At 33.3% G+C, this 13150-nt stretch overlaps 3 protein-coding genes across 3 annotated transcripts; 2 read left to right on the top strand and 1 right to left on the bottom strand.

The window, feature by feature from the left end:
- The first annotated feature begins 3685 nt into the window (after nt 1-3685).
- LOC114394537 (DNA ligase 1-like) lies at nt 3686-5045 on the top strand. The gene has a single exon (XM_028356147.1). It carries the CDS (start codon nt 3749-3751, stop codon nt 4883-4885), a length of 1137 nt encoding a protein of 378 aa, XP_028211948.1. The 5' UTR covers nt 3686-3748; the 3' UTR covers nt 4886-5045.
- A 108-nt stretch (nt 5046-5153) lies between these two features.
- LOC114394538 (4-sulfomuconolactone hydrolase-like) lies at nt 5154-8923 on the bottom strand. Its single transcript, XM_028356148.1, has 11 exons — nt 8780-8923; nt 8608-8699; nt 8379-8447; nt 8011-8090; nt 7439-7538; nt 7303-7356; nt 6533-6610; nt 6241-6338; nt 6116-6173; nt 5647-5768; nt 5154-5544 (listed from the first exon to the last, which is right to left on the bottom strand). The coding sequence occupies exons 1-11, from the start codon at nt 8868-8870 to the stop codon at nt 5361-5363; spliced, it is 1026 nt and encodes a 341-aa protein (XP_028211949.1). The 5' UTR covers nt 8871-8923; the 3' UTR covers nt 5154-5360.
- Nucleotides 8924-11694: 2771 nt separating this feature from the next.
- Nucleotides 11695-12675, top strand: LOC114397444. Its single transcript, XM_028359479.1, has one exon. The coding sequence runs from the start codon at nt 11695-11697 to the stop codon at nt 12673-12675; it is 981 nt and encodes a 326-aa protein (XP_028215280.1).
- The last annotated feature ends 475 nt before the right edge of the window (nt 12676-13150 follow it).

Genomic DNA, 13150 nt, shown 5'->3' with positions numbered 1-13150 from the left:
TAAGTAGTAAATAATCCCAAGTCATAAAATAATTTTTTGTTATTTGTAGAGTGGAATGGCAACTTATAAAACACATGTAATTAAATTATTTAGTATTTTTTTATCACATCAACCATCATATTTCATACTATTTTGAAAGTTTTATTTTTGTTTCTCTTATTTATGTAAATGTATTGCATGCATGTAATTTTTGTGTGGGATTGAAAAGTTAAAATATGTGCAAAATATATGAGTATAGAGTAGTAGTAGAGTGGAGGGATGTTCACCTAAAGCAGTGACAAAGTGGCAGTTGGTGTTGAAAACACGATAGAGGTAGGCGTGGGGTGGGTGTTGTTCAACCGCATGCTGCTGAATCGGGCGGCGGAACCATACTGACGTGGCCACACTTTTGGATGAATTGTCGTTTTGGAATAAGTACTAGTATATGCATTGGAAATCACACAACTTAATTAGTTTCCTCTCTCATCCTTTGTCATCAATCACACATTTCGCCTTCAAACTTTTTCTCCTCTTTTTTTACACCACTTCCAAGTTTAATTTGTTGAATCTATGTTTTAAGCTTCTTTTTCTTTTTCTTTAATGTGACCATTTCAGTTTTATAAATAAAAAATTATTAAATTTTTATTAATAAATTATCATTTAAATTATATAAGTGAGCTTGATATTTTATTTAATTTAAAATTTTAAAATTTAAATTTATAAATTCTTTTAATTTATATAATATTCGACTTTCTTATTTTTATTTGGTATAAAATTTCACTTTATATTTATACTCCAAAAAATATATTCATTATCATTAAATTTAAATTAGATGATATTGAATATAGTTTGTTTTCTTTTAGTATAAAATATGATTTCAAATACCCAAAGTTAATTAAAAAAACTGACAAACCTTGTTAGTCTATTTAGATTAGAAATGAATATAAAAATAGAAAATAAATAAAGAATAAAAAGTTTGGATGCATTAATATTAGAAATAAATAAAAGAACTTTCCTCACTTATTTTGGATATATATATATGAAAAAAGGTGAAAAATAAATATTATTATATAAAAATATATTTATAACAATTAAAAATAGAAGTTTTTTCTGTGATACCTTTTCATAAGACTAAATTATTTATTGATTTTTTAAAAAATATATTATAAAAATCATTTGATTAATCTAATTAAGTATTGGCCGGAATGCGACACATGCTGAAGTCAAGCAACCCAATGAGATCGACCAACAAATCTTTTAATATATTATTATTATTATTACATAAGTTGCACTAAATTTTTTTATTATCAATCAAAACTTAAATTCTATAATAACTACCTATTTGAATCAATTTGATCAAAACTTATTATATCATTTTTTATTTGAAAGAAAAATTATTATATATATAAATAATAATTTGTTAAAAACATATATTATTATAATCATTAATAATTAGTAAATTTAAAATACTATTTGTACAAATTAAATCGTATAAGTAAAATTCTTAAATCATGTGGTGTTTAATTTTGATCTCATAATTAAATTATGTACATTCACATTCATATCCACATCCTCACACACACTTTATACTTTGGCTCTCCCTTTGGCTCTCCCTTTACCACTGTAGGTCATGGTGGTTGGAGTCGATGTCTCACCCCTTGCCATTCTGGCACTTGCATCAAGGCCAAAACAACCTCAACCTTCGTCGAGGCGCACCAACCTCACCTCCTGCATCGTGGTTACCATCTTCCCAATTTCCATCGTCATCATCATCGTCATTCTCATTGTGTACTATATCGTCTTCAAACTCTACGCCATCAAAATCATCATTAACGTCACCTAGCTCCTCTTTCTCCGTCGCTAATGACACTATTAACTTTACTTTCTCTCCATGCGCCTCTATTAGAAACCCTAATCACTCCATGTTTTCCCACTATGATAGTTCCCTCCACTCATCTACTTTAGTAGCCAGATTAGTTACATGTTAATCCTTTTATTTTAGAAAATTCATAATTTTAGTTCCCATATTTTAAAATATATACATTTTTGAATCAACCTTTATTTTTGTCTACATTTTATTTCTTTTATTGCAATTAATTAAATTATTTTGTGATGATACATTAAATGAATATGTAAGGTCTAGGATTCAATTGGATAAAAAAGGTAAAATTGTATTTTTGGTCCCCCTAGTTGTCTCCAATTTTGATTTTGATTCCCCTTTAAAATTATTGACGAATTTTGTCCTCCTATTTTATCAAAACACGCAATCTTCGTCCCCCAGTTTAGAATTGGACGTTGACCGTTACAAATGAATGTTGACTGTCACATGTCACGTGTCATGTTTTGATTGGCCATTGACAACAACAATGCATTTCATCTTCCATGGAGTTGGGGGACAAGATTGTGTGATTGAATAAAATAGGAGGATAAAATTCGTTAATAATTTTAAAGGGAGACCAAAATCGAAATGAAAGACAAATTGAGAGACCAAAAATACAATTTTGTCTAAAAAAGGATAAAATTGAGGTTCGACTAGAATGACAAACTTTTTAAAATAAGACGATCAAATATTTTCATTTTAAAATAGGAGACTAAAATCACGTTTTTTTAAGATAAAAGGATCAAATGTTTTAATTTTAAAATGAAAAAATTAAAATTACATCAAACAAAATAAGATTTAAACCTAATTTTTACTTTATTGAAATCAAACAGTGAAATAGTCATTTGAGATATATCTACATAAGTTTTTCTTAGCTCATATTCCTCCATGTGATTCACGGTTAATTTGATTATAAATTAAAAATAAGCAATAAATAGTGATTCTGTAGTGGCTGTGAAGCTCAACCGTGGGCCTGTCCTTGGTAATCACCAGTATGTCTCCATGGTTAATCAGACTAAAGCTTGGCTCAAGAAGGACTGGTAAGTAGAAGGCCACCATACTCTTAGAGCAAGCAACTCCATGGCAGACCATTTAGCGGCTAAGGGCAATACTTTATCTATTAGCTTACACGTCTATTCACACTCTTATTACTGACTGTAATCTCCAAATGTGGAGTGATTGTATAGGGGTTACTCTACCTAGAAACGTTCCTGCGTAATGGCTTTTAGCCTCCTTTGAATAACAATAAAATTGTGCAAAATTTTATTAAAAATATTTCTGTGAATTTTTATTTTTATAACTTGAACCATGCATACCACTTATACAAACTCCACGTGATTCGCCTTATTGATGCATACAATAAAATTGTTATGAAACTCATTCAACTAACAAAAGTCACGTGCATTAATGCTAATTCTTTTTGAGGAAATGCATTAATGTTAATTAAAAATATATTTTCAATTTAATGGTTAATATTAATTATTTATTATTATCTTTAGATTTCAAAGAAAAATAAATAATGAAAATATTAAAATTATTCATGCAGTAAATTAATTTTTCCTATTTTTATTACAATAATTAAAAAATATCTTTGTAAGTACGTTATAAAATGTAAAAACTGGTGGCATGGAAGAATACAGAAAATTTATCTGGATTCTTCGGTTCATTATTTGGAACAAAGTCCGCGGGAATTTTCAAGAAGAATCGACGGTTATCTAGAAAGAGAAGAACTCATGCCACGTAAGCCAGCAACAGTTAATTCATCTTCTCTTGAAACTTCTCGAACTTTCATTCTTTCCTTGTCTTCTATTATAAATCTCCTCGTCTGTTACCTTATTCTTCGCAAACAAAAACAAAAACCTTAAAATTCTTGAAAGTGACACGATCCGAATGATGCAGATGAAGAACACCCCTTTGTACAGAACAACTCCTTGGGGGGGTATGGCTGAGCCTTGTTTTCGCAAAGCACCCTCTAAGGTGGTTTCCATCCCTGTTCACTTCGTGGGGTCAGAGCGCACCAGAACAAATTCTGATTCTGCCACAGAGATCCAGAGGGTGCTGAGAGGATTTCTGGTGAGGAACACCTTGAGGAAAATCACTGCCATGAGGGTGGAGTTGGAGCGGATTGAGAGCGAGATAAGTGTGGAAGTGATGAAATTGAAGAGGGAACAAAGGGAGAGGGTGAGGGTAAGCGAGACCATCATGAACTTGCTTCTCAAGTTGGATTCTGTTAGGGTGTTGCACTACTCTGGCCTCAGAGAGTGCAGAAAGTCTCTCATCAACAAAGCTATTGCCCTTCAAGAAATGCTAGATCAAATGGCTGTCACTCATTCTGATGAGATGGAAGAGAAGGAAAGTGAGTGTGTGGAAGCAAAGAATTGTTTGGTGGAGGAAGAGGAAGAGGAAGGGGAAGGGGAAGGCAGTGGAATGGAAACTTTGAAGAATGGGGAGATAGAAATGGAGGAGGAGGAGGGAAAGGTGAAATGGGTTAGAGAAGATAATTGTTTGGTGAAGGAAGAGGAAGATAATGGAATAGAAACTTTGAGGAGTGGGGAGGTAGAACGGCAAAAGGAGGAGAGTGGTTGCATGGAAGAAGAAAGTATTGGGTTGGGAAAAAGTTTGGTTGTAGAAAAGGAGGGAGAAATTGAATGCGAGGAGGAGCAAGAGGAAGGTGAAGAAATTGAAGCTTTGAGGAATGAGGAGGTGGAAGACAAAGAGGGTGTGGGAACAAGTTCGGTTGCGGAGAATTGTTTGATGAAAGAGGAAGGAGGGGATTATGAAAGAGCGGAAGGAGATGGGAAGAAGAAGGACTTGTTGGAGAAGATGGTGGAGGACAATCAGAAGATGGTGGAGATGATGACACAACTGTTTCAGAGGAATGAGATGCAGACTACACTTCTCACCTCTCTCTCGCAAAGGGTGGAACAGCTTGAGAGAGCCTTGGCTTGTGAGAAGTTGAGGAGGAAGAAAAAGAGAAAGGCTGATGCCAAAATTAAACGAAATAATCCTAAAAATGGCTTCATCTGACTTTTGCCATACTCAAAAGGATCCTCCATCTTTGTGATTTTGATTTTTCTTTTCTTTTCTTGAAACTAGTTTTGATGTTGATGTCGGTTTTTATTTGTGATTAATCAATGTGATGCTATCCAATGAAGTGAATTGCTTTTACGAATTTTGCCTCTTATTAGTTATGATTATTTCCTCTATATGAATAGAAATCCGATTTTATGATACAATTTGATGCTTTTATAATTTCCATTCCTTCTACACTCCAACTACTTCGACAAATTATATGTAGAAGAATGTAACAAAGTCAAATGCTTATTCAATGCTGGTTATTCACCTAGAACAGCAGGGCAACCAACAAAAATATTGGTGTACGAATTTACCAAAGACAAGAACAAATGTCATCAGTGCAGAGACAATTTTACATGTTACATTCAACATATAATTTAAGAATACAACATGTGAAAGTGCTTTATAAGACTCAATCTGAGAGACATCACTCCCGCTCTCTATGAAAACCTTGCTTAGCATCAGTCCATTGGTTTGGGAAGAGTTGTGCAACAGTTCTCCCCATGATCCACTCTAAATCAGACGGAGGCAAAGAGATCTGGTTGGCAATAAGAAGCACTGCTTCTTTGGCTTCTTTGTAGCCACATTCAGCAGCAGCATATGGAAAATCACTTCCACAGCATGATTCAAGGAAGTTAATATGATTGTTATAAATAAAGTTGTCTCACCCTCTTTTCCCATTTTATTTGAAAACATATATGATAGGAAGTTACCTGCCCCACATAACACGGTTAGCACCAAAGCTAGCGACAACTTGGGACAAAAGAGGAGCCAAATCCAGATAAGGAAACTTCTCTCTTGACACTTGAAAAAGAGAACTAAATTTCACATATACCTGTCAAAAATTCAATACTTTAGTATTCCATTCCTCATGTTGGAGACTTCACTAATTACGGGGACAAAAAGACTGACAATTATTTTGATAGAACATATCAAAAAGCTAAATGGATTCAAAGAATCGTATCCATATATAGGATATAATCTATAGTTGATTGAAACCTTTTACTACTTTACTCATTTAAATTGACATGAGAATGAAGACAGAATAAGCATCTACATCAGTTATAAATTTGTGTTTCTGTCAAGGTCTTCAGCAATAAAGCAAAAACGTAACTAGTAAAACAATTAGGTATGCTTTGTTTCCTTGATGTTCTTGTCACAAGGAAAGAATCCAGCACTTACTTTTGGGAATCTAGATAGATTCAAAAGCTGAGAAAAGACAAGACCTTCTTCTTCATTCCTGCAATACAATGCTCATATAAAGGTGCATTTCTTTACCTTTGAAACAATGATATAATATAGCTTACAATGGTGGTTTGATGAAGCCCAAGTGATCAATCAATACAACTGTTGATGGAAATTCTGTGCACAACTGCTCAATCTCAGACATATATAGACCAATCCCCTGAAATCACTCGACTCAGTAATTCTTTTTTTCATTAACTTCATGCATAAAAAAATATGCCCCTTACTGTGTAGAAGGGTAGCAATACCATAGGCGGCACATAGAAATATTTTGACAACCTAAGGTTCTATTGGGAGGAGAAGAAACTTTACAAGATAGTTCTTTTATATATACAAGCAAATAAAAAAAAATACCTTCATGCACAAGAATCCCACTGGTACATTCAGTTCTCCAGCCCTTTGGAAAATTGCCTTCCCAACTTTATTTGTCATCTGCAATGAGATCATTTTCAGATATTACCCAGAAAAAATACTTTGATTTGATAAACAACTAAAACAAAACAAGCATTTTTGGTCACTAGGTGATGTAGGTTACATTGATGAAATGATGCCGTTGTATTCTGTCCGAAACCACAATTTTGGTTCAATATAATGTAGTTGTGCACTAATAACTATTAGTGAAACATACAAAGCCACCTATTAAAAAAGCAGTTCAAATCTTTTACTCAAAGTGAAAACTGTATTTACTTAACTCTACAATGATATGACACTTTCTTGTTTAACCAATTTTATTTTATTTTTGTCTCTGACAGTATATAGTGATATCACATTAGTTCCCCCTGAAACTAAGAAAATTCCAAATAAATATTTGAAGGTGTAATTCGTCAATCACATCAGTCCAAAATTAAAAAAATGTATAACTTAAATGATAATATTAGCATATGTTTAGAATTAAATGTAAGTAAATAGTTAAGCTTAGGGACTTAGATGAAACAATTGGAAATTTCAGACATTTATTTGAATATTCCTAAGTTTTAGGGCTATACACTTTCAGAAATAAAAACCGTGGTTTACTCAATATAGAAAACTAAGGAGGAATAGAAAATGGTTCAAGTGTATCTCTTTAGCTTACATGGTGAATAGACACTACATAGATACTGTGAAAAAGAAATAGGGTTGCCTACCTTTTCCCCAGCTGGCCACAATTCTGGGTTGAATCGAACAGCACGATAACCATCCTAACACAAGCAAACACAAAACTCCAATTGCATTCCAAAAAGAAAATAATCTATCTTGATAAAAAGAAATTATCCATTAAACCTTTAAGACAAGATCTTCAAACTGCTTCAGTCCACTTCCATCATCAGTTGGATTAGCAAGGCAACAACCAACAAATTTGGTCGGGTATTTCTTCAAAGCACTGTCCAATGAACAAATTGACATATGAAATATCATACAATAAATTGAGACTTTATATGAACCTCTAATTTCCTTTGGTACAGAAACTGTAGACAGAACTCCATATAAGAGTGAATAGATATAGTTGACAGATCAGGCTTTTTAAACAGTTGGATTCTGTGTTTATGTAAATTTCACCTTATCTATGGTTTATAATTTATTTTTCTGACAATTTGGGAGACCTTTTTTACAAGTACAAAAGCGATAGTTTTCCACTTTTACATAAAGGTCGTCCAATCATAACTAGCATTTTGCATTTACAAAATCTCTCTCGATCCTTCAGTTCAATCTGTACCTTATTCTCTTATCCCTAGCAAGTCCAGCATGGAAAACAGGTCAAATGCTGAGATCATATATTACCACTACATCTTCCATAGACACCAACTGCCATTTCAGTATTTCTTGCATAAACTGGGGCAAAATGTGAAACAAACCTTGTGACATAACTATGATCAAATTTATGAAATATTGGCTGCACAATGAGAACGCCATCTACTCCTGCCTCCTCCATATTCTATGGAAAGAAAAAAGAGTATCAGCATCAATGATATAAACACAAACAAAAATAAGCTTCTATGCAATTAATTTCAAGCAGCCATTAATTAAGACTTGTATGAAAACAGCAGATATGCAGGCAGTATCAATTCTATATATACGAATCGGTCAAGATTTGCAGGAAATACAAGAATAAGGTGTCTACATTTAAACAAATATGCAATATTAATGTGGGTGCCGTGGGGGATTCAACACATATACTAATCCGAAGGTAAACATAGGTTGATAGATAGATACTATAATATACCTGGAGCAAAAAATGAAGATTTCCTGGTACAGGGGGCTCTTGTCCGGGAGCATAAGGGAATTCCGAAGCCTACATTTCCAATCTTAAAAGTTAGTTAGCAGATGAATATCCGTAGGCAGAAAAGTTTTGATGAATTAGAGTAAATTAGTATAAGAATTTTAGTAATTATAGTAAAGCATTGAGGTTTGGAATAAACAATAAATAGAGGGTAGTTAGTATGATACAGAACCTCTTGAGGAGAAGCCCAGATATGGAGATGGGAGTCAATGATTTTGGAGGTTGAAAGGTTATGAGTGAAGGGGGAGATCATTTTAAGTTTAACTGTAACACAGAATAGAACCACCACTTGTTTATTAAACATCAAAATCCAATGAAAGAAACTAACTATAAGAGAAACTTACGAATGTTATGATGCTGCGGCGAGCAACTTCCAGGAAACAAAGCAACGCCGGAGAAGAGGACCCAAAGGGACACCAGGCTGGCAGCGGCCATGGCAGTGTAGTAAAAGAAAAGTACTCATACTTCAATATACACCTGTTATGTGATGATGTCTCCTTAATTACATTACATACCCACTTCCTCCTGCTAGGGACGAGTGTATATTTGAATTAGCATCCACAAAATTGATTTTAAATAAAACTAATTTAAAAGTAAAATTTAATATAAAATTTTGGATCCTTCATTAAAATTGTTTTAATTTAAAATTAATTCTGAATTTTTTTAATATAAAATCAAAATATATAAAAATGTATTTCAAATTATTTATGAATTCAAAAATAATTTTGCCAACACTAAACTAAACAAGCACTTATTTCAATTTTACAACTTTTGTCAAGTCCTGTTTATACCGTGTATTTCTTTAGTGACGGCCAAATCATTTGGATCATATTCTTATATTCGAAGACTCTTAATTTTTTTTGTGTTTAACCTTTCAGTAAATTAGGAAAAAAAGATTTTGATAATTTGAAATTCAATTCAAAAGTAAATTAAATTTGATCAATAATTATTTTTATCAAAAATTAAATAAATGATTCAATTTTAATTTGAACACACTTATACTTAATAAGTTGATTTACTCTATGACTCTATTGTTTTTTTAATCATATAAATTCAAGCTATTTACTTTTAATTTGGATAGATATTAGAAACAAACGATAAAATTGTGCAAAATTTTATAACTTGAACAATGCATACAACTTGTATCAACTCCCTGTGATTCTTTGGTTAGAGATTAGAAACAAGGCGAAGGCTATGGTGCTTAACTTAAACTCATTACGCATCGTACAAAAGATTTTTTTTTTATCTGTTAGATATATTGGGATTAAAATTAACAATTGATATAAATACGAACTACAGTGAAATTTCCTATATCATATAAAATTAAAAAAAAAGTATTTTCATTTTTTCTTTGGTATCAAAACTTTTTCCTTCACAGTCTACAATCACTCCTTCCTACAAATTGACCAAGGCTCCTTTTAGAAACTTATTTCTAAAAGAGTCTGATTTGAAACTTATTCTTAAAAGGAGTTGCTTTGAAACTTTTTTAGGAGGTTTGTGGGGGACTCGGCAATGGAGTTGACGAGTTTGACACGTAGCGGGTCCCACCATTTGTATTGACAAAATGTTTTTATACGGAATTTTTTTTTTAACTTTAAACGGGTGTAATTTTTTATAGGAATGTCCGTTCGAGGCCCATAATATGTCAAAATGCTCGAAATTAAATGAAGAATCCATTGGCAAATTTTCAAAGGAGATTTGGTCAACTCATTTTCAAATCTGATGGAGGTTCTTGTTGTTTTCTTTACCTCATATCTGATTATTTCTCTCAGACACACATTTTTAGTAGCCACAAAACATAACCTTAGATCTGAAATGCAACTTCAACATTTGCGCGTTTGTGAAGGATTTCATCGTCGCCGCACTCAAGTCACAAATAGAACGCATCACTAACCTCAAATTCGAAAAAGAAAAAAACAAGCTCATATTTGCAACACATCACCATGTTTAGATCTGAAACAAAAGTAAGAAACGCAGATCTGGAATGTGACCTCGGCATTTAGGGCGTTCATAGAGGAATTATTCGTCATCGGGTTTAATGTGCGAAGGAAACCATAATGGTTGTCACGCTTGAGATGACGACTAAATGTAGACAGAATTTTTTTTTTAATTTGCATTGAGAGAATTTTTTTTTTCTTTTAATTTGATCAAGTGTGTGCACTCCTACAATAGTCCTCTAATTATTATTTTTTTGTTTACGCACACTAGACTTCATCTAGAAACAAACAACAAAATTGTGCAAATTTTTATAACTTCAACCATGCATACACCTTGTATCAACTCCATGTGATTCTCTTTAAACAGAGAAGTGAAAAAAGAAACCTTTCATTCTCAATATCACAATCATTGTCTAGCTAGAATCAACTCATTTCTTTTATACAACTAACCAATTGAGCTAATAACTTAATTATATTATAAAAAAATATTATTATATATAACACTAAAATTTCTAATGTATATTTAATGTGCATGTAAATTTAAATAATAAATTTTATGATAATTAATTTTGATATAATTCATACGAAATATTTAATTTATATATTATTTTATAAATAAAAAATATTTACTATTAAAAAAATTAATTTATTAATTTTTTTTAAAAAAATACTTACGAATTACGTATTTTGTACGAGTCATATAAATTACGTAATCCATATAATTTATATGGATTATGTAATCTGCATGAGTTAATCCATGTGATTCATATGGATTACATATGAATTATATTAATCATGTAATCCATAAAACAAAAAACACTTAAAGGTGTTTTTAAAATTTTGTTTCAATGCTGGGTGCCCAAGCAATGTCTGGTGCACCTAGCAAAGCCCAATCAGTTTACTGAAGCAAGTCCAATAACAACTTATAAAGCCCGATTTACTAATGTACTTTCAACATGTCATGTGTTATCTAACTAAGAGGTCATAAATGGAATTTCATACATCTAGAACTTTCATGTATGTTTAGTAGAATCATCATGGAACTCATCCACCTAACAAAAGTGGCGTGCATTGATTTTAATTAAAAAAAATATAAAAAAATGATGACGTGGTATAAGAGAATATCTAGAAACAAAATCCACGAGAACATACAAGAAATATCGACAGTTATCTAGAAAGAGAGCATAACTCCAGCTCTCCTGATACTTCTCGAACTTTCATTCTTTCCTTGTCTTCTATTATAAATCTCCTCGTCTGTTACCTTATTCTTCGCAAACAAAAACAATAACCTTAAAACTCTCGAAAGTGACACGATCCGAATGATGCAGATGAAGAACACCCCTTTGTACAGAACAACTCCCTTGGGGGTCATGGCTGACCCTTGTTATCGCAAAGCACCCTCTAAGGTGGTTTCCATTCCTGTTCACTTCGTGGGCTCTGAGCGCACCAGAACGAATTCTGATTCCGCCACAAAGATCCAGAGGGTGCTGAGAGGATTTCTCGTGAGGAGCACCTTGAGGAAAATCGCTGCCATGAGGGTGGAGTTGGAGCGGATTGAGAGCGAGGTAAGGGTGGAAGTGATGAAATTGAAGAGGGAACAAAGGGAGAGGGTGAGGGTGAGCGAGACCATCATGAACTTGCTTCTCAAGTTGGATTCTGTTAGTGTGTTGCACTACTCTGGCCTCAGAGAGTGCAGAAAGTCTCTCATCAACAAAGCTATTGCCCTTCAAGAAATGCTGGATCAAATGGCAGTCCCTAATTCTGATGAGTGTGTGGGAGAAGAGAATTATTTGGTGAAGGAAGAGGAAGGTAATGGAATAGAAACTTTGAGGAATGGGGAGGTAGAAAAGGAGAAGGATATGTGCATGGAAGAAGAAAACATAGGGTTGGGAACAAGTTTTGTTGTGGAAAAGGAGGGTGAAATTAAATGTGAGGAGCAAGAAGAAGGTGAGGAAATTGAAGCTTTGAATAATGAAGACGTGGAAGAGGAGGATAGTGAGGGAGGAAGGGGATTTGTTGGGGAGAATTGTTTGGTGAAAGAGGAGGAGGGGGATTGTGAAAGAGAGGAAGGAGATGGGAAGAAGGACTTGTTGGAGAAGATGGTGGAGGACAACCAGAAGATGATGGAGATGATGGCACAACTGTTTCAGAGGAATGAGATGCAGACTACACTTCTTACCTCTCTCACACAAAGGGTGGAGCAGCTTGAGAGAGCCTTGGCTTGTGAGAGGTTGAGGAGGAAGAAAAACAGAAAGGATGGTTCCAAAAAAAAGCAAAATCATCCTAAGAATGGCTTCATCTGACTTGTGCAATACTCAAAAGGATTACTCCATCTTTGTGTGATTTTGGCCCCTCTTTTCTTCCCTTGTAACTAGCTTTGTCTTTGAAGTTGGTGTTCTTTGTGATCATTGTAATTCATTTTTGCCTAATGCCATACAATTTTCTCATGATTTTGGAAACTGCATTGCCTCTTGTTAGTTATGAATCTTTCTTCTATACGGATAGAAATCAAAATTTACGATACAATTCAAGGCTTTTCCATTCCTTTGATTTGACTATGCAGAAGAATGTAACTCAGTCAAATGACATGTTGTCATCACAAGATATTGTTTTGCCCTCTATTTAACGCACATCTATGTCATGAAGAAGCCCCCAGTGAACTCTACAGCAGGACAAATATACTCTGTCATCATTGCTGACACGAATTGTACATGCTTACATTCAACATATCATTTCTGTAATACAAGTATACAACATCTGAAAGTGTTTTATTAGACT

This window comes from Glycine soja, chromosome 18, assembly GCF_004193775.1.
Source record: "Glycine soja cultivar W05 chromosome 18, ASM419377v2, whole genome shotgun sequence".
NCBI lineage: Eukaryota > Viridiplantae > Streptophyta > Magnoliopsida > Fabales > Fabaceae > Glycine > Glycine soja.
This window is presented reverse-complemented; position numbering and strand designations above follow the sequence as displayed.